The sequence below is a fragment of the Acanthamoeba castellanii genome (genome assembly GCF_000313135.1).
Source record: "Acanthamoeba castellanii str. Neff unplaced genomic scaffold scf7180000084777, whole genome shotgun sequence".
Taxonomy (NCBI): domain Eukaryota; phylum Discosea; order Longamoebia; family Acanthamoebidae; genus Acanthamoeba; species Acanthamoeba castellanii.
Window position 1 is genome coordinate 1,223,868 of NW_004457712.1, and position 23,118 is coordinate 1,246,985.

Here is a 23,118-nt window from a genome sequence, read left to right on the forward strand (position 1 = left end):
GGCCGCGCGCGCCCAGGGCGTGTCGTCAGACGAGGACCTGCTGGGCCGCGACGGCGGCGCGCACGCGCTCTCATCGTCGCCTCCGCCCTCGTCGCCCTTTGCCCAGATGACCCGCGCCGGCGGCTTCACCCCGTCGGGCCTCATGCTGTCCCACTTTGAGGTCCCGCTGCGCGCCAAGGCGGCCACGGGCGAGCGCGACACGGAGCGAACGCCGCGGGTGGGCGCCGTCCTGCGGGCGCAGGCCAAGCTGCTCGAGGCCGTGGCCGCCACGTTCTCGTTCGCCGACGTGGCGCGGGCGACGGCCGCCGTCGACGTCCTGCGCCAGTGGGAGGCCCAGGTCGCCTCCCGCAAGCTCTTCATCGTCAAGGACCACTCCGACTTTGCCGGCCTCGACGGCGACGACGACAGCGGCGGCGGCGGCGCTGAGCTGAAGGGCGACAACTATTCTGTCGACGGCCAGCAGCGCAAGCAGAACGGGAGCAAGCGCAAGGAGCGCGCCCGGGGCGAAAAGGGCGAAAAAGGCGAAAAGGGCGAGAAGCCGAGCAGCAGCAAGCTGGGCCAGCATCAGGGAACGGAGGAGGCGCAGCAGCACCACCGTACGTTCGGGTTCGAGGAGGTGCTGATGGAGTCGCGCGCGGTGGAGCTCGCGGTCGAGCGCTTCCTGCAGACGGCCACGGTCGAGGGCATCCTGGAGGCCACGCGGGCCGACCCGATCGGCGGCGGCTGGCTCGCGGCCTTTGAGGCCTTCCTCCACAAGCGGCTGCTCGGCGGCCAGCGACCCGCCTTCGTCACCGAACTCCTCTTTGCCCTCGTCAAGCTTCTCGACAAGGTCCGTGTGCGGATGCGTGTGCGGTTGAGTGTGTGCGGTCGCACTCACAAGTGTGTCGTGTGTGTGTGTGTGTGACGCGCAGGGTACGGCGTGCTTTGATGCGGCGGCGGTGGCGGGGATGGTGGGTCTGTACAAGAAGCAGCCGGTCCGGCTCGCCGCGCACTTTGTCACCGACGAGGCCGAAGCCGAGTTGGCCGACCGCCACGACCGCCTCGTCGAGCTCGAAGACCGCGAGGGCGTCCGCACCATCCAGTCCTACACCAAAGAAGTGCGTGCGCTCTTTTGTGTGCGTGTGCGGTGATGCGTGTGCTGACGCGCGCGAGTGTCATGGTGCTGTGTGTGTGTGTGTGTGTGTGTGTGCGTGTGCAGGTGCGGCTGGCGTTCCAGATCCTGAATCTGGAGAAGCGGATCCTGCAGGCGGTGAAGACGTCGCGACCCGACGGGTCGATGCTGTACGAGGCCCTGTGCGTCGACCGCGAGGTGTGGCACCGCACCCAGGAGGTCCTCCTCCACACCCACTCGCCCAAGTCCCCCACCGCCCCCAACCCCTCGGAGCCCAGCGGCGGCCGCACCAGCGAGACCACCCACAAGATCATAGGCGAACTCATCCAACTCGTCGACAAACAGCTCTGCGAGGTATTTTCCCCTCCATTCTTCTCATTCTTATCATTTATTTTAATTTTATAATTTTAATTTTATTGGTAAATAATATATAAATAATAACAATAATAATTATAATGTGGTGCAGGTGTCGAGGGAGGACATGCAGCGGTTCAACGAGTCGTTCGAGGACGCGCTGGAGGAGTACTTTGGGTGGATGGGCGTCTACCTGCGCAAGCTGTGGGACAAGCTGGTCCTCATCCACAAGCGCACGGAGAAGATCGTACAGATGATGAAGGAGTCCTCCGGCAACAGCCATTCCGCCAAGGACAGGTCAGTCACACGCACCACCGCACACGCACACGCACCACCGCACACACCGCACACACTGACATGCCGCGCGCCTTGCACAACAGCAACGCGATCAGCAAGGCAGCGAACGCGTGGCGGGAGAAGGATCTGGTGCACCTGCACGCCCTCATCGCGGCTGTGGACCAGGCCGAGACCACCGTCAACAAGTTCCTCGAGAGCTGCCCCGCCTCGTCCGCCGACGGCTTCGGTTCGCCTCCTCTTCTTCCTCTTTGTCACGATGCGTGTGTCGTGTGCGTGTGTGTCGTGTGAGTGTCGTGCGATGAGCTCACGAGTTCGCGTCTCGATCGAGCAGACGTGACGGAAGACGAGCTCAAGGAACTGCTGTCGCAGAACAACGTGTTTGAGCAGATCATCAAGATGCGACGACTCCAAAAGACCCTCGAAGAACAACACGCGAGGATCGCCGACGTGTAACATATCAACACTATACAACCAATATATTCACAACACGAGTGTTGTGCGCAGTGTTATTCAATTGATCTTTATGGTGGTGTGTGTACAGGCTATTCACATTTGGTGAGAAGTGGTAATGATGAAGATGAAGATGACGATGAGGAGGAAGAAGAAGATGGTAGTGGTCATTCATGCGCTCATTCGCTGTAGGACTTCTTGACGATCTTGGCCTTCTCGAGGATGAACTTGCCCTCCTTGTACTTCTGGCTCTCCTCGAAGGCCTCCTCGTACTTCCACCCGACGTAGGCCTGGCAATCGCTGCAGAACACGTCCGCCACCGTGTGCAGCCCCGTGATCAGAATCCGGTCCTAAACGCACAACACGACACGACACGACACGCACACTTTAGAAGGGTTGAGAAGAGCGCTCGCGCAGGTGAGGCGCGCACCTCCTTGGGTCCGCTGGTAACGTTGACCACCTTGTCGAATAAGTAGGCCTTCCCGCTTCGACTTTGAAATGCCTGTGGGGGCCACACATGGATGGTCAGCAGATGAGGGAAATTGGAGCTGCTACATCAATCTTACACCAAGCTACAGAAGATGATGATGCTGGAAAGATGATTTCATCAAGAGGGGTCAGCACACCTTTGAGATGATGTCGCCGTGCTTGGCGAGGTGCGTGTCGCAGCTGTGGCACTTGTAGACTCCAGGCCCCGAAAGGTACGACTTGAACAACTTGCCCATGATTGCTCGAGGTGATTACGACTGCGTGCCACTGAGATCGGAACTGAATGTAACGATTGATTGCCAGCTGGTTTGAAGAACGCAATGAGAGAGAAGCACGTCAGCAACAACACGGGCGGGCCTTACCTGTCTCGTCTAGCCTTGTGGGTGGGGGGGGAGTAGTACCAAGGTCTTGCTTTTTGGCCTAAATGGAGTGCCAAATTTCTTGTGTTAGTGAAAGTTCGCATTTCTTCTTTTCTTTGAATTTTCATTGGCGGATCGGCGACTGAGTGTACAAGCAAAGGGGAGTGTTGTGGTGGGCGTGTCGTGCGTGTCGTGCGTGTCGTGCGCTTGGTCTCAGTTGATCCAGCACACATGCTTCCCATTGTCTCCCACTTTCTGGAAGGGGCGAACACAACGCATGCAACGTTGCCTCGGGTGAGCCTCCACAACGCCACACGCACACGCACACGCACCACCGCACACGCACGCACACACGCACGCACACACACACACGCACACACCAAAAAGGGTGGCTTTGGTGGTACCTGGAGGTCGTTGCCGCATAATGGCACCAGGACGACGAAGTAGATGAAGACGACGACCGCAGCGAAGATGAACAGACCGATCGTGAGGAACGGGTGTCGGATGAGGAATTGCGAGAGGAAGAAGTTGTTCGACTTGCGCGACGCCCCTGTGCCGGTTATCACTATCCATCAGCTCATCGTGTGTCGCTGGGCGTGTGCGGTGTGTCTGTGTATTTGTGTGCGGTGTGCGCGACGCGTGCGGTGTGTTCGTGCGCGTGTGCGGTGTGTGCGGTGTGTGCGGTACCGCGGAGTTGGAGGGATGGGTCCTGGAGATGGCGGACCATGAGGGGCTTCTTGAGCAGACCCGGGTAGAGTTCGTCCAGCTTGATCATCGCCACCGGCTCGATCGCCTCGCCCTTGAATTCTTCCTCCTACACACGCCCACACGACGAACACGGCAACGTGAGCAATAACGCGTGACACGATGTGTCGCACACGACACACACACGACACACACACGACACACACGACACACTCACGACACGAATGCGTTGATCACCTTCATTCGTTTGATGTTCTTTGATTCTCTGTACTTTCGCACCAGCCGTCGGATTTGTTGTGAGAAGCCGTTCAGCTCAACTGGACGCACACGTGCGCGCACACGCACATGTCAGTTGCGCTAGCAGAACACGACACGACACGACACGACACGACACGACACGACACGACACGCGCACTCGACACACACGTGCAACTCGTCGTGAAGAGCGATGTACGTACATCGTAGGGTGGTGTTCTTGTCCATGGGGAGCGGGTAGCGGCGGAAGAACTCGCGGCGCACGGCGGCCAGGTAGGCGTAGGCCAGGGGCTGCGGGAACTTGTCGCCCGTGAGGCAGGTGAACGTCACCCGCGGCTCCCTCTCGTTCACCAGGCTGTGCAGCACGAACTCTCCATACCTGTGGCACACATCACATCACATTTTGTGTTTTGAGCATTTCGCGTAGAGGAGAGATTTAATTAATAATCAGAAATGAAGAGATGGAGATACTATAGTGCATGTGGATAAAGAAGGAAGTAGGGCCAGGAGGGGAGCCCAGGGGGGTGTACTTGTGAGAGAGACGAGGGGCGGTGGGGATGTCGATGTGCCGTGCGGCCTCCTCAACAAAGGCGCGGAAGGTGCCGGCATAGGAAGAGTAGTGAGCCAGCGGCAGCTGCTCCCACCCCACCACCGTGTAAATCACCTCCTCCGTTGCCATCTATCGATTCATCGATCGACTATTCACTCCCAAATAAAAGAAATTACAAACAATAAAAAACAAACAATAAATATTGATTTGTGTAGCGCCAATCTTCATCTGGTGCAGATCAAGCCATGCCATGGCACTGCTTGAACTTGCGGCCGCTGTTGCACGGGCACGGGTCGTTGCGTTTGGTCTTCTTGAGCTTGAGCATGAACTGCTCCTCGTCGTCCTGCGCCAGCTGCTGGCTGCGCTGGGCCTCCTGTCGCTGGATCGCGCTACGCAGCTGCAGGTAGCCCGCCGCGTCGCCCGACTTGACCGCCGCGTAGAACGCGCGGATGTCGTCCCACAGCTTCGCATAGCTGGCCTCCTCCTTGTTGCTCTCATCTGCCAGCGCCTGCTTCAACCGCCCCAGGTCCATGAACGGCAGCGCGGGCGCTGTAGTTGGCACCTTCTTGTCATCATCGCTGGTGGTGCTGGCGGCGGCGTCGGCGGGCTTAGTGGTGGTGGCCGCAACAGTTTCCACCTCCTTCTCCTTCTCCTCGGTGGCGACGGGCTCGACGTTGAGCTCCTTCTCGGGGTCGACGCCTATCTCCTTGAGCACGAAGCGGCGGTCGGGGAGCAGGGCCACCTCGACGTCGGCGGCGGCGCTGGTGGCCTGGTGGTCCGGCTTGGTGGCGTCGGCGTCGGCGTCGGCGTCGTCGCGCTTGAGGGGCATGGTCGCGACAAGGGTGGCGTTGGCCTGGTAGAACGAGGCCCGCGCCGCCTTGGGGTCCACTTCAAACGGCAGCTGAAGGTACCCGGAGTCAAGGAGATAGTACACACAACGCCGCACACGACACACACGCACCACCGCACACGCACATACAACATGACACGCACTCAGGACACGCACGACGCGGGCGGTGAAAGGATATCTCCAGGCGGTAGTGGGCGGTGTCGTCGTGGAGGGTCAGGCGCCCGCTCGACTCCACCGACAACCGCCAGCGCCTTGACGCGTCGTTTGCCTTACAAACCACCACCACCACCGCACTACAGTCAGCCCCCCGAAGCACACGCGCGTGGCTGGGGTGTGGTGCGTGGGTACCTCGGCGGGCACCTCGGCGACGAGCAGGAGGTCCTTGATCCAGCTTTCCTCCCCGCTCTCCTCCTCGGTGTAGAACACGCGGTACTTGGGCAGCTTCCACTCCGGCGGCGGCTCCGCCTTCGCCTCCGTGGCCACTGCTGGTGCGGCCGTCTGCTGCTGCTGCTGAGCGTTGTTGGCCTCGTTCGTCTTTTTGTTGTTTCGTCGCCGCTGGCTCTTGCTCTGCTGTTGCTGCTGCTGCTGCTGCTGGGACTCCTGGGGCAGCGAGAGCTGTTGGGGCAGCTGCAGCAGCTGCTGCTCCTGCCTCGCCATCTGCTCGGGCGTGTAGACCCGCTGGAAGAACAGCATGTACGCGTTCTGCTTGAGCACGATGGCGTTGTTGACCTCCACCACCTGCACAAAAACGCTCACCACACACGCGCGTGTCGTGTTAGCCCGTCGTGTGTGTGCGGTGCATGCGGTGCGTGCGGCGTTACCTGGTCGTCGTCGAATAGGTGCCAGAGGCCGTTGGATTTGATGAACGACACGTAGTGTCCACTGAACATGGTGCGGCCGTAATGCACGATCGTGCCGTACAGTTCGTAGAGCACGCCTCCCTCCTCCTACAATGTGTGCGGTGGCGTGTGCGGTGTGCGATTACACAACACACGTTAACAATGTTGACTAGCGCGCGCGTGAGTGCGGAGAGACGGATGTAGCGCACCTTCTTGTCTTCGCTCATCACCTTGGCGATGTCGAGCTGCTCGCGGAAGGTGACGGTCTTATTGATCTTTCCGCCGCCGCTCATGACGTCGAATCGCTTGAGCTGCACCACCAGAATAGGCGGCGCCCTGTCCACCGTCAGCTGCTTCTGGGCCGTCACCACCTTGTTGCACCTGCCAACATGGTCACCCACACCCACACCCACACCCACATGCGCGTAAGCCTCGCGCGTCGTGTCGTATCGTGTCGTGTCTACCTTCCACATTTGTAGCCGGTTGAAAGGTCAAAGTGTTCGATTGTGGTGTAGCTGTCGAGGGCCTCCTCCAGCGACGCCCCGGCCGACAGCTCCAGATTGAGGTCCAGGAAGGGCTCATAGTTCGTCACAATCGCCGAACACGCTCCGCATCGCACCCTTCATTCGAATCAACAAAAAAAAGAGAAATAAACTCACTGTGTCGCGTGCGTGCGCGCGCGGTGTGTGCGGTGTGTGCGGTGTGTGCGGTGTGTGCGGTGTGTGCCCGAACCTGCTGCGGGAACGGCCTGTGCGAGAAAGACGAAACGAGGTGTGAGTGAGCTGCTTTACCGCATGGGAAGAACGATGATCGGGGGGGAGGCGTCGGTGTACCGCCAAAGAGCTGGTAGACGAGGCTGGTCTCTTCGAAGCCGGGGCCGAGGTTGGGCGGACCGTTGGGGTGCTGCGCGCGGTAGTTTTGGAGAATGCTGGACTGCATGCCCATCATCACGCTGCTCGCGAATTCCTGAGCGAAGAACGAAAAACGAAGAAGAACGAAGAGAATTAGAGCTCGAGCTGGCGTCGTTGTATAGCACAAAGCAATCGCAAGAGAGTGAACACGACGACTACATGAGCGTCCTCCTGAGCGAATGGTCGGAAGTCGCCGATTTCTACGGAGAAGAACAATTAACAACATGTTGCAAATAATAAGAATAAGAATAAATGTATAATAAGATGTAAAGAAGTAAGAAGGGAAACGAGTGATGGCGATCTCGTGGGTTGTCGAGAGGTGGTGTGGATGGTGTGAGGGTGAGGGGTACGTTGGAGGTTGAGGAAGATGTCGCGCGGGAAAAACTCGTTCTTGACCCGAAACAGTTGCTTGGTGTGCTCCTCCAGCGCACATAGCAAACAGAAGCCGTGCGTTCTCACCTTGCCTGCGCGACACGCACGACACACACCGCACACACCAACGACACCACACGTGACGCGCGCACAGATAACAATCACCGGTCAATTCTCTTGGAGGTGTGTGCAGCGTGTCGTGCGTGTCGTGCGTGTCGTGGTCGTACAGGAGCGCGAGTGTTCGCTCGACGCGAGGTAGGCCCGCAGGGGTGCCGTGTGCGAGAAACACTGGAGCACCGAGTTGATGTAGCACGTGTTGCCCCGGTTGACCAGTCCCACGCCCAGCTCCTGCGGCCGCGTCGACAGCAGATTGCTCACTGCAGTCATTACCACCATCGGACCCCACAACGAGTCAGTCAATGCGCGCGCGACGCGTTGTGCGTGTGCGTGTGCGGTGTGCGTGTGTGTGGTGTGTGTGTGTGGTGTGTGGCGTACGCTGCGTGGGGGAAAAGAGGGACGGCGCAGCGTTGGTGGCCTCGGTGGACTTCTTGAGAGACGGCTGCGGCTGCGGTGCTGCAGTCTTCTGGGGAGCCTGCTGCTTGGCCGAGGCGGTGGTAGCGGCGGCGGTGGTGGCGATGTACTGCTTCTGGGCGCTCAGTGCCCCGCACTGGCCCTTGTGACCGCTCACCCAGTGCTGTGCCAGCCACATCCGCGCGCCCGTGCAGCGTATAAGCCGTGTCAGGAGGGAACAATAATGCAAACACGATTACCACGAAAACGATGATGGTTGGGGTGTTCTTCTACTGACATAAAATTGAGATGACAAGTCATGGTGATGATGAGGGACATAATGGCGGCACCTCTTTCTGGCATTGTGGGGAGCAATAGTAGACGGCCTTGCAGCGCGAACATCGGAGGGTGCCCCGCTTGGCACATCGGATGCACGTCTCTACTCCGGCCGAACTCATCTCTGTTTGTGGCAACAAGGTTTTCTCTCTTCTTTTCTTTTCTTGCCATTTGTAAAACCAACAGCGTTGGCGAAGTCTCCTCACACCACCACCATCACCATCACTCACAACATCCATCACACCACCACCCTAAGCTGTGGAGGTTTGCAACTCATTACAACACTCCTTTCTGTTCTCCTGGCCCAGTGATCCCACCCTATCGCCGGAGCTAAATAAATATTATTAATTTATATTTAATGGGTTTAGTCTTTTCATTATATTTTAATCCTTTATCCTTTATCATAGCACAAGAAGAAAGCGCAGATGAGACGATTCGCTTCTGCTTCCACCTCTCGCGCCCCCGCCTCGCGCTCCATCTTCTCGCGAGCCTTGCGGACGAATGCGACCCGGAATGTCCCGCGAGTGGAATGCAGCGCGTCTCTCATGACGGGCTGCCGAGGGGTGCTGGCGAAAGAGACGATTCCGCTTTCGGCCACCATCTCGACGGCCCGTCGAGGATTCCACGCCACGCGGGTCGCGAGCAGCGGTCAGACGATCCAGTTTAATCTGGCCGACGTAGGCGAGGGAATTACCGAATGCGAAGTACTCAAATGGCACGTGAAGGAGGGCGATCGCATCGAAGAGTTCCAGCCCATCGCCGAGCTGCAGAGCGACAAGGCCAATGTCGAGGTCACGTCGCGCTACACGGGCAAAATCACCAAAATCCACTACGCGGTGGGCGATTTGGCCAAGGTCCACACCCCTCTCGTCGACATTCTTCTCGATGCCTCCGAGAGTGCCGCGCCTGCCGCTGCCGCCGCGGCCCCCTCTCCCTCTTCGTCTTCATCTTCATCATCCCAATCATCTCCATCTTCATCCTCTTCTTCTTCTTCGGGCCATTCCGGCCCCGTCCTCACCACGCCCGCCGTGCGAAGGATCGCCAAGGAGAACAGCATCGATCTGAGCAAGGTCGCCGGCACCGGGCGCGACGGTCGCGTGCTCAAGGAGGACGTGCTGGCCTACCTCGAGGGCAGCCCGCTCGCGCACCAGGCCCCGCCGCAGTTCGCGCTCCCCACGGCCGCCGGCGCCGTGCCGCCCCTGCCGCCGTCCGTCACCACCACAACCACGACCGAGGCCGGCGGGCTCGCCCACGTCGTGGCCCGCAAGGCCGTCGTGGGCGCCGATCGCGAGGTGGAGATCCGCGGCCTGCAGCGCGCGATGGTGAAGACCATGACCGCGGCCAACCAGATCCCCCACTTTGGCTACTCGGACGAGATCGTGGTCGACCAGATGGTGGCGCTGCGCGACGAGCTGAAGCCGATCGCGGAGGCGCGCGGGGTGAAGCTGAGCTACATGCCCTTCATCCTCAAGGCCATCTCGCTGGCGCTCAAGAGCTACCCGGTGCTCAACTCGAGCGTCAACGCCGACGTGAGCAAGATCATCTACAAGGCCAGCCACAACCTCGGCGTCGCGATGGACACCCCGCAGGGCCTCATCGTGCCCAACATCAAGGACGTCCAGGTGCTCACCATCTTCGAGATCGCGCAGGAGCTCAACCGCCTCCAGCGCCTCGGCAAGGAGGGCCGTCTGGGCAAGGAGGACCTCACCGGCGGCACCTTCACCCTCTCCAACATCGGCGTCATCGGCGGCACCTACGCCAAGCCCGTCCTCATGCCGCCCGAGGTCACCATCGGCGCGCTGGGCAAGATCCAGAAGCTGCCCAGGTTCGACGAGCGCGGCAATGTCGTGCCGACCCACATCATGATCGCCAGCTGGTCGGCCGACCACAGGGTCATCGACGGCGCCACCATGGCCAACTTCTCCAACCTGTGGAAGAACTACCTCGAGAACCCCAAGGCCATGCTCATGGACATGCAGTAAGTAGTCGTAGTTGTAGTGTCCTACTCGTTGTTGTTCTCCTGATTGTTATCTTTTTTGAAGAAGAAGAAGAACGCTCTCTACCACTACATCGCCACGACGTCCACTTCATCGTGGCCGAAGTAGAAGTAGAAGGAAAGCAAAAAGAAAATGGAGGCGGCCACCACGTGTTCGTCTTCACTGGCTTTCCAGTGCGTTTTCTGTTTCTTGATTTCCCAGAGCTACTGAGAGATTGCATCCGCACTGCGGGCCTGCATCTTCTCCCCACCAACAATCTCTCTCAGCTCAACAAACATCCTTCATTCTACAACCAAGCTACGTCTTCTTGTTCGAGTAGAAGACATTCAAAATCAATTTTGCTCTCAGCCATCGATTTGCGAGCTAAGATGAACGGGGACGACCTGTTTGGAGGCTGGGGCGAGCCAGCATGGGGCAACACAGGAACTGGAGCTGCGACCAATGCCGCCTCCCTATCGCTCGGGTTATGGGGGAACACAGCAGATGAACTGCGATGCGGAATGTGCGGGCACTACTACAACGATCCCCGCACCCTCGGTTGCGGGCACAGCTACTGCGCCTCCTGCCTGACCCAAAGCGCAGGTACATCGTCCGCCTTGTTTCCCCAAATGATAATGAGAGAATATCAAAAAAAAAAAAAACAAAACAAAACAAATAAATAAGCAAATGGACAAATAAATAACAAATAGGAGACTTTCAGATAAATACAAATAATAACGTGCTTTATTGATGTTGGCCGCAGCTGGAGTGGGCGCGGTGGGTTGCCTGGTGTGCGGACGCCAGGAGCGATTGCCGCCACTGATGGGCGTCGACGGGCTCCAGAAGAACTACGATCTGGCCGACCGCGCCGAAGCTGCCGCCCGATCCGCGCCGCCCGACGAGGCCGATGACACCTCCGCCGGCGGCGCCTACGATTTCCAGGACTTCCAGGCCGCCTTGCCCCCGACGATCCCGCAGCACCAGCCGGCACCTGCGCTCATGCCGATGCTCTCGCCTGTGTCTGCCGCACCTACGTCTGCGGCGGCGCCGGCTGCGCGCCCGTCGGGAGCGCCGGCCGCGTTCGATCCCTTTGGCGACCTGCTCCAGCCCGCTTCAGCGGCGGCAGCGCCGGTGGACTTCTTCGGCGGTGGTGGCGGTGGCTCGAGTCCGTTCGCGTCGTCGACTTCGTTCCTGGCGCCCGTGCCCGCCACCGTGGCCGCGGCCGCACCGGCCAAGCCGGCCACGCCGCAGCACGCCAAGCTCGCCGTGCGCGAGGACCTCACCGAGAGCATGGACGAATTCACCAAATTCCTTCTCACCGTACGTCGTGTCTCATTCATCGTCAGCCCTTCTGTCCACGCGTGGTGGTCGGCGACTGACCGTGTCGTGTGTCGCGTGTCGCGTGTCGTGTCGTTTGTGTTTTGTAGGAGGCCAAGAGCTCGACGCCGGTGTCGGCCAACCCGTACTTCCCGAACGGAGATCCGTTCGCCATGCCGGCGCCGGCGCCGGCCAAGAAGGCGCCGCTGGCCTTTCTCTCATCGTCGCCGCCGCCTTCATCGCCCGCCGCCGCCACGTCGGCGCCCACCACCCCGACGGCCCAGAGCAGCTACCGGGTCTCCTCCGTCGTGCCCTCGCGCGTCACGCCCACGTCGTCATCGTCGTCGTCGGCCACCGCCTCTTCGTCGTCGATGACCTCCATGTACCCATCGTCGTCACCCTATCACCCGTCGTCGTCCGCGTCGGCCTACCCCATGCTGTCGTCATCGCCGCCCTCCGCGTCGTCGGCCGGCCTCTCCTCGTCTCCGCCGCCGGCGACCTCCGCCTCAGACTCATCGTCGTCGACTGTGTCTGGATCGACTTCGACGTCGTCTTACCTCTCTTCGATGTCGCCCGCGAGCTGGTTCTCCAAGAAAGACTCCACCAAGGCCGCGTCGTCATCCGCGTCGGCTTCGTCCTCGTCGTCGTCATCATCGACCTCGTCCGGGGTCCTATCGTTCTTCACCACCAAGTCGAGCACCGCGCCGGCTGCCACGGCCACCACCGCCGCCGCTGCCGCTCCGGCCGCCGCGGTCGCCCACTCTGCAGCAGCTCCCCCGGTACGCCGCATCGATTCATTCGCTGTGCACGTGTCTGTGTGCGGTTCGTGTGCTGACTGACGGTCGCACGAACACGACAGAGGCCCGCCGCTCCGGCCCAGCATCACCACCACCACTCGCAGGCGGTGACGGACCACAGCCAGCACCAGGTGCGTAGCGCAGCCATCGCTCTCTGACCACGCACGGTTGCCACTGTCGCCGTATCTCATCTCACGTGCGATGCGTGTCGTGCGAGCAGGACGCGGGGCGCATCAATTTTTCAAACTTTTTGCTGCAGAAGGAGGGCATCCGGCAGAAGTTCAACGGGTGGCTCGAGTCCCTGTGGTTCAAGCCCGCGGGCTTCTTCGACAACGTGCAGAGCGCCACCATGCAGTTCGTCTTCGTCCCCTTCTGGATGTTCGACGTCAAGGTCCAGACCGCCTACCAAGGTACCCCGCACCTGTGCGGTGTGTGCGGTGTGTGCGGTGTGTGCGGTGTGTGCGACATCGAGTGACATTACGAGTTGGTGCAGGCAAGGTGTGTCGGGTGGTGATGACCGGCAGCGACGCGCAGGCCAAGAAGGTGGAGTCGTGGAGCGAGGCCCAGGGCAACCGCTCGGCGCTCTACCCGCACAAGACCGTGTGCGCGTGCCAGTCGGTCCAGGAGCGCAAGCTTGTCCAGCAGTTCACGGCGCCCTGGCAGGTCAACAAGATCCACTTTGGCGTGGACCGCAACCCGCAGCAGCCGCCGCAGGCCCCCCAGCAGCAGCCGCCGCAGCACCAACAGCCCGCCGAGGTGCGGCCCGCCTGAAACATCGTGTCTCTCGAGCGTTTCTCACTGTGTGCGTGTGCGTGTGCGTGTGCGATGTGTGTGTTGCGTGCGATGTGCGTGTGCGGTGGTGGTGTGTGTTGGCGAGCAGGAGGGCTGGGCCGTGGGCAAGTTCTTCAAGAAGATCGCAGATTCGGTGGAAAAGGCCGCGGCCATGCCCGCCACTGTCGTCAAGGTACGCGCCGTCGCCATCCGCGCACTGCGCCTGCTCGTAGCGCCGACACCTTGCGGATCGTGTCGTGCGTGTGTCGCGTGTCGTGCGTGTCGTGTGTCGTGCGTGTGTCGCGTGTCGTGTGCGAAATGTAATATCGCAGCCCCCGCCTCCGAACCTGCTGCTGCCGGCGCTGCCGTGGGAGGGCGTGTGGAAGGAGTTCGAGGCCGAGCTAGTCAAGCTCGAGACCCAGGAGTGCTCCAACAAGCTCCGCGTCGAAAACGGCGCCGACAAAGTCAAAGACGTACGTCGCGCGTTTTCCTTCACTGCACCTCTATCGTCACCTCCCTCCTAAACGTTTCACTTCTTTCTCGCGTGTGTCGTGTGTCGTGTGTCGTGTGTCGTGTGTCGTGTGTCGTGTGTCGTGTGTCGTGTGTCGTGTGTGTCGTGTGTCGTGTGTCGTGTGTCGTGTGTGTCGTGCCGTGTGTCGTGTTGCACATGGACAGGTGGCGCTCAACTACCAGGTGCAGCTCAACAGGCGGCTGGTCTACTTCCCCGTGTGCCTCACCTCCTATCAGTACAACGGCAAACTCTACCGGGTACGCACCTCCCCCTCTTCTTCATGATCTTGTTTCCATCGCTTCGTAGGTGTTGGCTCACTGTAATCGTCATTGTCTTCTTCATGTTCGCTGGTCTTCGTCATCGTCGTCGTCGTTGCCGTGGTCAGGTGGTGATCAACGGGCACACGGGCGAGGTGATCGGCGACCGGCCCTACGGTACCGGCAAGATCGGCGAGCTGGGCAAGGCCGGCCTCTCGGTCGTCGGCGACTACCTCTTTAAGAGAGGCGGCTCCTCCTCTTCATGAAAAAAAGAGTTGTGACCATCGCCCTCTTTCTTCTTTGATGATAGATAGATCATCGCCACCACCATCTTCCTCACCTCGTCTTCACCACCATCGCGACAGTGTTGCCTGCGGGCGTAAATTAAATACGAAATAAAATCGCCATACCCATTTTCTTTGCTATTTTCTCAATCGGCTGGTTTTATTTCTTTTGGAAATCATCTGATCTATCTCAACTACACATAGCAGCGGAGATGCTGATGCGCCGATCGTTCCGCCAAGCGAGCCCTCGACCCTCTGCCCTCCTTTCCAGCGTCGCCGCCGGTACCCGCCCCCTCAGGATGCGGAGCATTTCATTTGCTTTAATTTTTCGATTTCGACTTGATTTCGATGCCTTTGTAGCTGCTCGCTGGCTTCGATTTATTTATTTATTTTCGCGCACTTCATTCATTCATTAATCTTTTCGCTGTGCCGCTACGCGCGAGAAGGAAGGGAAGGCTCTGCCCGGCTCGCGCTGGCCGCCACCTCGAGCCAGCAGCTGTGGAGCACCCGCGCGCTGGCCACCATGCCCATCTCCGCCACCCTACGGTTCGCCCCCATCACACCTTCCTGCGATTACCGCGTGGCCTGCTCTGTAGCCCTTCACACAACACTCACACCATGACACGCGCGGTACGAACGCACGACACGACACGACACGCGCGACACGACACGCGCAATGCAATGCAATGTACACAGGGAGGCGCAAAAGAAGCTGGACGGGAACGGGCTGGCGGGCATCGAGCGGCTGACGGCCGAGGAGGCCTACGAGGTCCTCCAGTCGCGCTTCGCCGAGTATGGCACCATTCGCGCGGGCTTCGTCACCCACCTCTTCCGCAAGGCCCAGACCCCGGCCCACCTCGACCGCGCCCTGGAGGCCTTCTACTTTGCGCAGTCGCAGCTGGTCGAGCCCAACGAGCACATGATCTGGGAGATCATCCACGCGTGCCGGCGCGCCGGCGAGCCGCGACGCGCGCTCGAGCTCTTTGTCAACTCGGCCAAGTACCGCGTGTGGCCCCTCGCGCGCCAGTTCAACCGGCTCATGGCCGACTTCATGGCCGCCGGCGACCACGAGGGCGCCGTGCTCACCTACGGCGCGCTGCGCAAGCGCCAGGTGGTGCCCAACGCCCAGACGTTCGGTCTGCTGGTGCGCGCCCATGCGGCGCAGGGCAACGCCGACCAGGCCCTGGCCGCGGCCGATGAGGCCAAGCGCGCGCTCCAGACCGAGACCCTCCCCGGCCCCGTGGCCGATGCCCTCATGGGCGTCCACTGGAAGGCGCAAAACTTTGAGGGTGCGCATGCTCGTGTTGTGTTGTGTCGCGTCGCGTGTGTGTTGCGTGTTGCGTGTTGCGTGTCGTGCGATAATGCGAGAGCGTGTGCGGTGGTGCGTGTGCGTGTGTTCTGTGTTGCACAATGTGCTGATGGAGGTGTTGTGCAGGGCTGCGGTCGCTCGTGGAGCAGACGAGCGACACTACGCGGTCGTTGGACGGCGCCCTGTATGCCTCGCTCGCCCACCTGCAGGCCAACAACGTGTCTGCCGCCGCCGACCTCGTACGGCAAGCTGTCACCGCCACACCCGCCACGTACGTGTTAACCCTCACCCCTCTCGTTAGTGTGCGCGCCACCGTGTGCGGTGTGTGTGTGTTGCACGCGCTGACGTGGTGTGTGTTCGTGTTGGGAAGTACGGAGCAGTTCGAGAAGTGGGCCAACACGCTAGCCGAGGAGGCCACGTCGGCCAACCTAGCCCAGCCGGCGGCCGGCCTGCTGCGCGCGCTGACCGGCGTCGCGCCCGCCGACGCCGCGCTCGAGGAGCTTGCCGCCCAACTCGACGCCGAAGCGGCCTCGGCCGCCGCCGCCGCCGCCGCGCCGGAAACCACCGAGCAAGCCGCCGACAGCGAACCTGCCGCTGCCGAGGCCGATGGTGCCGAGAAGAAGGAGGAGGCCCAGGCTTGATCCCCTCTTCATCGACGTTCTGCTCATGTCAGGTTGACATGTTCTTCCTTACCCTCCCACACAGCTTCGCGAAAAAGTAAACACAAACAATAAACAAACGTACAAAAGAACTACACATCTTCTATTGACAAAGTGCAAGACAGACGATTTGTGTGTTTCTAGGCGCACAGCTGCTGTCGTCGTCGTAGTTCGAATGGTGCGTGGACCAGTTCAACCGGCGAGAGGACAACGATCAAGCCACGAGGCTTTGGCATTCGCGCGCCGTTGGTGAGCGCGGAGTGTTTCACGCGCCCAGTTCGCTCAAATTGTCTTTTGTTTTGCTACGCACAACAAAACACGCACACACTGCTGCCAGCTGGGCCAGAGACCAGATAGAGCTCCTCCATCTGCGCAGCAGCAGCAGCTCATCTGGATCTTATCACGTATACACTAAGACATTCACGCGCACTTGATCGAGAAGCGATTTAAAAATAGAAAAAAGAATCATTACATAAATCGAGAAAAGACATGAACAGCAAAGATGGAGGAGGGGGCGGTGGAGGTGGAGGTGGAGGACGACTGAAGCTGCGGGTCTTTGCCGGCGAGCGATTGTCCGAGTTCGAGGTGACAGACAAGTGCCTGGATGCGGGCGAGGCCACCGTGGGCGACCTGAAGGCCCTCCTGCAGAGCAGCCCCGACTACGGCGGACCCTACCGCCGATTTTCGTTCGTCACGTCGGCCCTCGAATCGGCTGCCGACGATGCGCCCCTCGCCCTCTTCGATCTCGCCCAGGGGGTCGACATCGAAGCCTTCACCTCGCCCTCGCCACACGACCCCGTACCTCTCCATTCTTTTTTTCGCATTTTTTTATTTTAATATAATAATACGTTTTATTTTATTTTTACATTTTTATTTGCCAAATAAAAATGGAAATACGTATTATTCACTTTATTATTTATTTCATTTGTTGCCGGGCAAGTGGTATTGGCTCTTGTTTGTTCCACGCGTAACCGTTATCGCACACGCACACGCACAACCGCACACGCGCGCCCTTCTGCTCGAGCAGGAACAGCAGAAGCGGCAGAAGCACCAGCAGCACCTGCAGTACCAGTACTACCGACGGCAGCGCCAGCAGGAGGCGCTCGAGGTCATCGCCTCCGCCGTGGGCGACCACGGCCGGCTCCACCCAGACTACGAGGCGCCGGCCCCGGGCGACTTCAGCCCCGAGCAGCGACGACACAGCACGCCCGACGGCGACGATGGCGACGGTGCGGCGGCTGCGGCGGATGAACACGACACGGCGGGCGGAGGGGCAGAGGGCGAGAAGAAGAAGAAGCCCAAGGGAGTGCTGCGCCTCTTCCGACGGAACAGCGACATGGGCCCGCGGAGTTGGGTTCGTGGCTGGTCATCTTCATCTTCGTCGTCTTCGTCTTCGTCATCGTCGTCGTTGTCGTCATCGTCGTCATCCTCTTCTACACAACCCAGCAAGCACGGCTGACAAGTCAACTCAACTTCACTCACTTTCACACCCCGAGGAGAACGAAGCGCGACGTCAAAGAGCGAAGAGCGAAGGTGGGGCCAGAGTCTAGTGGACCACGGCCTGTGCCGCGAGCTTCTCTGCACCTTGCTCTCTTGTTCCCCCCCCTTCTTTATGCCGAGCCTCCAACCCACACTGTAAAGAGAGGCGGTGGCACCCATCCACCCACTTGCATTCCTCCACGCACGTGTTTTTTTGCTTTGTTCGTGTCGACACGTGTGGCGCGGAGGTGTTCGGCCAACCACTCGCGAAATGGAGAACGCACAGCGGGCCACGCAGCAATAGGTGCTAGGCCAGGTCAGTCTGACCTGAACGTGCCGTTTTGACTGGGGTGCTGCTGCTTCGTGGGTGGCTGATCCCACGTCATCCGCGTCACGGCCTGAATGAAAAGGGTGAACGCATAATTGTTCGACAAGTTCTTTCTTCTTTCACGCCGTGTCTTCGCTCTTTGTCGTCTTCGTTCTTTTAGACTTAGGACCTAAACTTCGCAGAGGACCTTTTACTTCGCAGAACAAACATGTCAAAGACGAACGCCGGGGCTGCATCAAAGAAGGGCGGCGGCAAGGGCAAGCAGCAGCTTCTGGGTGAGGAGCTGCTCAAGGTGATTATGGTGGGTGAGTGCGGGGTGGGCAAGTCGTCGCTCATCTGCAAGCTGGTCGACAACACCTTCTCGGATGAGCCGGTGACCAGTCTCGGCATGGATTTCAAGCTCAAGACCGTCAGCGCCGAAGGCAAAACACTCAAGCTACAGATTTGGGTACCTCCCGCGCTCATCTTCAGTTAAGACCATTTCAAAAATCGCTCATCTTTCCCAATTGCTTTTTCAATCTCTCCAAGGACACGGCCGGCCAAGAGCGATTCAGGTAATGCGCCTTCTTTTTCTTTTTTAAAATCTTTTTTTTTTATGACATTGTCGCTCCGTAACGCCATCACCATCCCAAGGGCCATTTTATGGGTCCTTTCACTCTCGTCACAATTTCTGAGCTCATAATGAACACGCACAACTACCCTGCAATTATCATATTTATTGATAATAATATTATTGATGGTCGTCTTTGCTTTTTACTCCTTCTCGGTGCTGACCGACGCACATTGTCGTCTGGTCCAGTATGGTGACGAACAGCTACTACCGAGGCGCGCAGGGGGTGGTGCTCGTGTACGACATCGCCGACAAGGAGAGCTTCAAGGCGCTCGACCGGTGGATCGAAGAGCTCGACACCTACACCTCCAAAGAGACCAACAAGGTCATCATCGGCAACAAGGTACCGCACGCACCACCGCACACACCGCACACAATCGCACACGCGTGCGGTGCGCTAACGGTGAGGACGGCGACGACGCACACAGACGGACTTGGGCGTGAAGAGAGCGGTGGCGGCGAGTCTGGGCAAGGAGTTCGCCGAGGCGCGCGGCATTCCGTTCTTCGAGGTGTCGGCCAAATCGGGCGAGAACGTCGACAAGGTGTTCGTCACGCTCGCCCGCGACATCCACGCGCGCACGGGCGAGGGCGCCTGCGAGGCCGACGCCGGCGGCTCCAAGGTCAAGCTCAAGAACCCGGCCAAGCCGCCCAAAGCCAAGGGCGGCTGCTCCATATAATCAACATCAACACCACAACACCACAACACCAACAACACAGCCTCAATGTATCATAGTTTATTTTGACTCATCACACTGTGTGCGGTGTGTGCGGTGCGTGCGGTTGACGACCTTGGCGCTGAGATGGGGCGGGATCGAGCGGAATTTCGGCAGAACTGTGCGTCAAAAGTTTTCTGTGTACCCAACAAAGCCGGAAGAACTCAAACGGAGGCGAAGAAGATCGTAAAAAACTTGAAAAAAAAAGCGAAATGGAGGACTGCGATGGACGACAAGAACTGCGCCAGAGGAGAAGCGGCATCGGTACCGGCGCCCACCACCAGACGTCAACCACCAGCCCCCAACCACCAGCCCCGCAATCTCCGCCCGTAATAACGATAATGATGAAAAAGTGGCCATTGACGATGATGTGCGCGCGAAGCGCGAATTGATGGAACGAATCGAACAACACCACGCCGCTGAGGCCCAGCGGCTCGTGTCTCGCCAGCGCCGCCGCGTGCGGTGGTGGGCGCTCGGCCTGGGCCTCGGGCTGGCCCTGGCCCTGGTCGCCGCCGCCGCCGTGGCCGAGGAGGGCTGGTGGTGGTCCTGGGGCTGGGGCAGCGACTGGTGGTGGGTCTGGGTCGCCGCCGCGGCCGCACTGGTGGTCGTGGCCGCCGGTGGCGTGGCCGCGGTGGCCGCCTTCGCCGGCGTGGCCGTGGGCGTGACGCTGGGCAAGCGGCTGCTGTCGTGGTGGCTCTACGTCGTCACGACCCACGTTCTGGCGCCCATCCTGCGTGGGCTCCGCCACGTCCCGGGCCTCGAGCGCACTCTGAACAACGTCCTACGCGCCACCTTTCTCGTCTGGTTTTATGGTACGCACGCGCGTGTGTCGTGTCGTGCTGTGCTGTGTGTCGTGTGTCGTGTGCGGTGGTGATGACGAGTGTGGTGTGTTGTTGTTGTGGTTGTGGCGTGCAGGGCTGGTGCTGTTCGAACGCAACCTGCGGTGGTTTCTGCAGCACTTTGTGGGCCGGCACAAGGAGACCGGCCGGCCCTACTCGCTGGTCAACTGCCTCGACACCCGCTTCGAGGGCGCCTTCACCATCTGGCCCACCAACGACGTCATGGAGCGACAGGCACGCCCTCATCCGCGCGTGTGTCGTGTCGTGTGTCGTGTGTGTCGTGTGTGCTGACATGTGCGACGTGCGCGTAGAGCGAAATCGAGGCGCACCAGCAGCGCAAGGCCATGCAGGAGAACGCGCGCTACGAGTTCGGCGACGAGGAGTACTCGCACGCCAAGGCCTATTCGATGGCCATCGCGGCCAAGCTGGCCTACGAGAACACCGACATCATCCGCTGCGAGGTGGCCAAGTGGGGCTTCCCCCACTTCCAGGTCTACCGGTACCACACAAGCGGCCGCCCGCCCAGCATTCCTTGCGTGCCTTTCAGTGAGCATTTCAGTGAATTCCTGGTTGCTGACGTGTAGCGCGCGGTGTAATGGTCATGCAGGTACCACTACACGAAGGCGTACCTGGCGAGCAACGACGATATGGCCCTGCTTGTGTTTTGCGGCACGCAGCCGCTCAACCTCAAGAACCTCATCACCGACCTCCAGGCCAGCCTCATCCCAGCCGGCGAGCTCGGTACCCTCTCGTTTCACACCGCACGCAACGCCAACGCCAACGCCAACGCCAACGCCAACGCCAACGCCAACGCCAACGCCAACGCCAACGCCAACGCCAACGCCAACGCCAACGCGCTCATCAGCGGTGGTGCCCAGGTCATGTGCATGCCGGGTTCCTCAGTGCTCTCGGCATCAACCCGCTCGAGCGGGCGAGCGCAGCCAAGGCCCAGGCGATGGCCGAAGAGCTGGGTACAATCTCTTCCGTCTTACCCCTTTCGTCGCCTCAACGCACACACTCACGACGCAACAATCACACAACCGCACACGCATGACACAACGCGACACGCACCACCGCACACACACGAAAGACGATGAGATCGTGCACGTGCTGCCGGCGCGGCGGTCGCGGTTCTACCGGGCGAAGACCTACGTGATCGGGACGCTCCTGCGGTGGACCGCGGCGGTGTTCTCGTGGAACCGCCGGCTGGCGCTGCGCATCACGGGCCTCGACGCCTACCACGAGAAGGTGCAGGCCAGCTCCCTCAAGGCCCCCGCCTACGACCAGATCATCCGCGACCTCCGCGAGCTGGGCCTCCTCCACCGGCCCGAACGCTCCTACGCGCCCTGCTGTGCCAACCGGTACGTAGGCCTCCTGCGTGTGCGGTTGTGTGTGTGTGTTGTGTTGTGTTGCGTGTGTTGTGTTGCGTGTGTTGTGTGTCGTGTGTCGTGTGTCGTGTGTCGTGTGTCGTGTGTCGTGTGTCGTGTGTCGTGTGTCGTGTGTCGTGTGTGTGTGTGTGTGTTGCCACACGTCGCACACGTGTCTTACGGTGTGGAGTGATGACAGAGACAACAAGCCGGTTAGGAAGCTGTGGGTGACGGGACACAGCCTGGGCGGGGCATTGGCCACGCTGTTCGTGGCGCAGATGATGCAGGTGTGTACCCCATTGACCCCCAAGGCCTGCATCTAACTTACGCCGCGTGCTTGGCGGCTCTCTTCAGGACTTCCCTGACAGCGAGGAGAATATTGGGAGCGTCTACACGTTCGGCCAACCGCGATTGGGCGACGTGTACGCCAACATCACCGTCCCCCCCTCTTCTGAACTAATCTGACCTGTGTCCGCACACGCACACGCACACGCACACGCACCTGCACACGCACCTGCACACGCACACGCACCTGCACACGCACACGCACACGCACACGCACAACACGACACGTACAGACATTTTGCGCAGTTTATGACGGACAGGATAGGGGACCGGCTGTTCAGGTTCGTGAACCGGAACGACGTGATCCCGCGGCTGCCGCTGGGTATCCCCTACTGGCTCGTCAAGCGCCTCCTCAAGAAAACCCTCAAAGAGTCCCAGGAGGTACTCTTGCTCGCGCGTGTGCTGTGTGCGGTGCGTGCGATGGTGCGTGCGGTGCGTGCGGTTGGCTAAGCTGCTGTGGTGGCCGCTGCGCAGCTGCCGGACGTGGATTCGGTTCGGAACAATTTGCTGTGCTTCGTGACGGGCGTGGCGGCGCAGGGGACGTCCTACAAGCACGTGGGCATCCTCAAGTACATCGACCCGGCCGGCCGCGTCGTCGACTCTGCGCAGCTCTACCACATCATCTACCTCCAGCTCGTCGGGCTCACCAGCATCAACGTACAGAGCGCTCTCGCTTTACACACCCCACCCCACACGCTGACACGACACACGACACACGACACACGACGTACACAGGTGATAAAGAATCTGCACCGAGAGAGCTGGCTGCGAATCCTGATACGCTTCGTGCTGCCCTTCTTCATGAACGACCACCTCATCTGTACGTCGGGTCCCACCAGAATTGAGAGTTGAGAGCTCTCTGCGGTGAGTTGACCAGCGAGTTGACCGGGAGGGAATCACAGGCGACTACGTGACGGCTGTCGCCGATGCGAGGGACCACGAGAAGAAGCTGCTGTCGGGCCGCTCGTGACGCACTACACACTACACCACTCCTCACCTGTCTGTACAGCTCCCCCCAAAATTTATTTTGAACATTATCACAGGTCTTCTACGCGAACGTAGCGCGAACCCAGGGTTTATTCGGATGTAGTGGTGTAGTAGAGTACTGGACGATCTCTCGTCGTTGTGTTTTGGTTCTCTGTCTCTCTCTCTCTTTTCTTGTCTTGTC

At 60.0% G+C, this 23,118-nt stretch overlaps 10 protein-coding genes across 10 annotated transcripts in view; 7 read left to right on the top strand and 3 right to left on the bottom strand.

The window, feature by feature from the left end:
* The window catches only part of ACA1_295760 (RasGEF domain containing protein), a gene marked incomplete at both ends in the record, with an annotated part of 6,540 nt that extends 4,325 nt beyond the window's left edge, over positions 1-2,215 (top strand). The window contains 6 exons of the mRNA XM_004368187.1: positions 17-829; positions 912-1,097; positions 1,199-1,465; positions 1,578-1,762; positions 1,846-1,988; positions 2,094-2,215. Coding sequence (XP_004368244.1) covers positions 17-829; positions 912-1,097; positions 1,199-1,465; positions 1,578-1,762; positions 1,846-1,988; positions 2,094-2,215 — 1,716 coding nt within the window. The remainder of the gene's footprint in view (positions 1-16; positions 830-911; positions 1,098-1,198; positions 1,466-1,577; positions 1,763-1,845; positions 1,989-2,093) is intronic.
* Positions 2,216-2,391: 176 nt separating this feature from the next.
* Positions 2,392-2,937, bottom strand: ACA1_295770 (Protein yippeelike 1, putative; the record flags this gene model as incomplete). The annotated part of the gene is made up of 3 exons (XM_004368188.1): positions 2,392-2,562; positions 2,643-2,714; positions 2,839-2,937. 3 exons carry the CDS (start codon positions 2,935-2,937, stop codon positions 2,392-2,394), a joined length of 342 nt encoding a protein of 113 aa, XP_004368245.1.
* Positions 2,938-3,184: 247 nt separating this feature from the next.
* On the bottom strand, positions 3,185-4,699 carry ACA1_295780 (uncharacterized protein; the record flags this gene model as incomplete). The annotated part of the gene is made up of 7 exons (XM_004368189.1): positions 3,185-3,202; positions 3,292-3,315; positions 3,465-3,610; positions 3,748-3,874; positions 4,003-4,082; positions 4,224-4,399; positions 4,551-4,699. The coding sequence occupies 7 exons, from the start codon at positions 4,697-4,699 to the stop codon at positions 3,185-3,187; spliced, it is 720 nt and encodes a 239-aa protein (XP_004368246.1).
* Positions 4,700-4,808: 109 nt separating this feature from the next.
* ACA1_295790 (ubiquitin specific protease, putative) lies at positions 4,809-8,251 on the bottom strand (the record flags this gene model as incomplete). Its single annotated transcript, XM_004368190.1, has 10 exons — positions 4,809-5,471; positions 5,769-6,158; positions 6,242-6,367; positions 6,469-6,640; positions 6,724-6,879; positions 6,992-7,007; positions 7,093-7,225; positions 7,567-7,634; positions 7,770-7,919; positions 8,038-8,251. 10 exons carry the CDS (start codon positions 8,249-8,251, stop codon positions 4,809-4,811), a joined length of 2,088 nt encoding a protein of 695 aa, XP_004368247.1.
* Positions 8,252-8,933: 682 nt separating this feature from the next.
* ACA1_295800 (lipoamide acyltransferase, putative) lies at positions 8,934-10,370 on the top strand (the record flags this gene model as incomplete). The annotated part of the gene is made up of 1 exon (XM_004368191.1): positions 8,934-10,370. One exon carries the CDS (start codon positions 8,934-8,936, stop codon positions 10,368-10,370), a length of 1,437 nt encoding a protein of 478 aa, XP_004368248.1.
* A 383-nt stretch (positions 10,371-10,753) lies between these two features.
* ACA1_295810 (zinc finger, C3HC4 type (RING finger) domain containing protein) lies at positions 10,754-14,283 on the top strand (the record flags this gene model as incomplete). Its single annotated transcript, XM_004368192.1, has 10 exons — positions 10,754-10,967; positions 11,128-11,684; positions 11,792-12,460; positions 12,541-12,609; positions 12,699-12,888; positions 12,972-13,234; positions 13,359-13,442; positions 13,582-13,722; positions 13,925-14,017; positions 14,146-14,283. 10 exons carry the CDS (start codon positions 10,754-10,756, stop codon positions 14,281-14,283), a joined length of 2,418 nt encoding a protein of 805 aa, XP_004368249.1.
* Positions 14,284-14,513: 230 nt separating this feature from the next.
* ACA1_295820 (uncharacterized protein) lies at positions 14,514-16,251 on the top strand (the record flags this gene model as incomplete). Its single annotated transcript, XM_004368193.1, has 5 exons — positions 14,514-14,583; positions 14,748-14,847; positions 14,998-15,590; positions 15,737-15,881; positions 15,981-16,251. The coding sequence occupies 5 exons, from the start codon at positions 14,514-14,516 to the stop codon at positions 16,249-16,251; spliced, it is 1,179 nt and encodes a 392-aa protein (XP_004368250.1).
* Positions 16,252-16,758: 507 nt separating this feature from the next.
* On the top strand, positions 16,759-17,728 carry ACA1_295830 (uncharacterized protein; the record flags this gene model as incomplete). Its single annotated transcript, XM_004368194.1, has 2 exons — positions 16,759-17,067; positions 17,297-17,728. 2 exons carry the CDS (start codon positions 16,759-16,761, stop codon positions 17,726-17,728), a joined length of 741 nt encoding a protein of 246 aa, XP_004368251.1.
* Positions 17,729-18,284: 556 nt separating this feature from the next.
* Positions 18,285-19,363, top strand: ACA1_295840 (Ras subfamily protein; the record flags this gene model as incomplete). The annotated part of the gene is made up of 3 exons (XM_004368195.1): positions 18,285-18,524; positions 18,910-19,029; positions 19,115-19,363. The coding sequence occupies 3 exons, from the start codon at positions 18,285-18,287 to the stop codon at positions 19,361-19,363; spliced, it is 609 nt and encodes a 202-aa protein (XP_004368252.1).
* A 427-nt stretch (positions 19,364-19,790) lies between these two features.
* On the top strand, positions 19,791-22,920 carry ACA1_295850 (lipase; the record flags this gene model as incomplete). The annotated part of the gene is made up of 12 exons (XM_004368196.1): positions 19,791-20,211; positions 20,315-20,490; positions 20,550-20,737; positions 20,846-20,979; positions 21,117-21,209; positions 21,329-21,599; positions 21,805-21,892; positions 21,960-22,043; positions 22,211-22,331; positions 22,425-22,607; positions 22,686-22,770; positions 22,853-22,920. Coding segments are annotated over 12 exons (1,912 nt in total), but the record flags the coding sequence as incomplete, so codon positions are not given.
* Between the last annotated feature and the right edge of the window lie 198 nt (positions 22,921-23,118).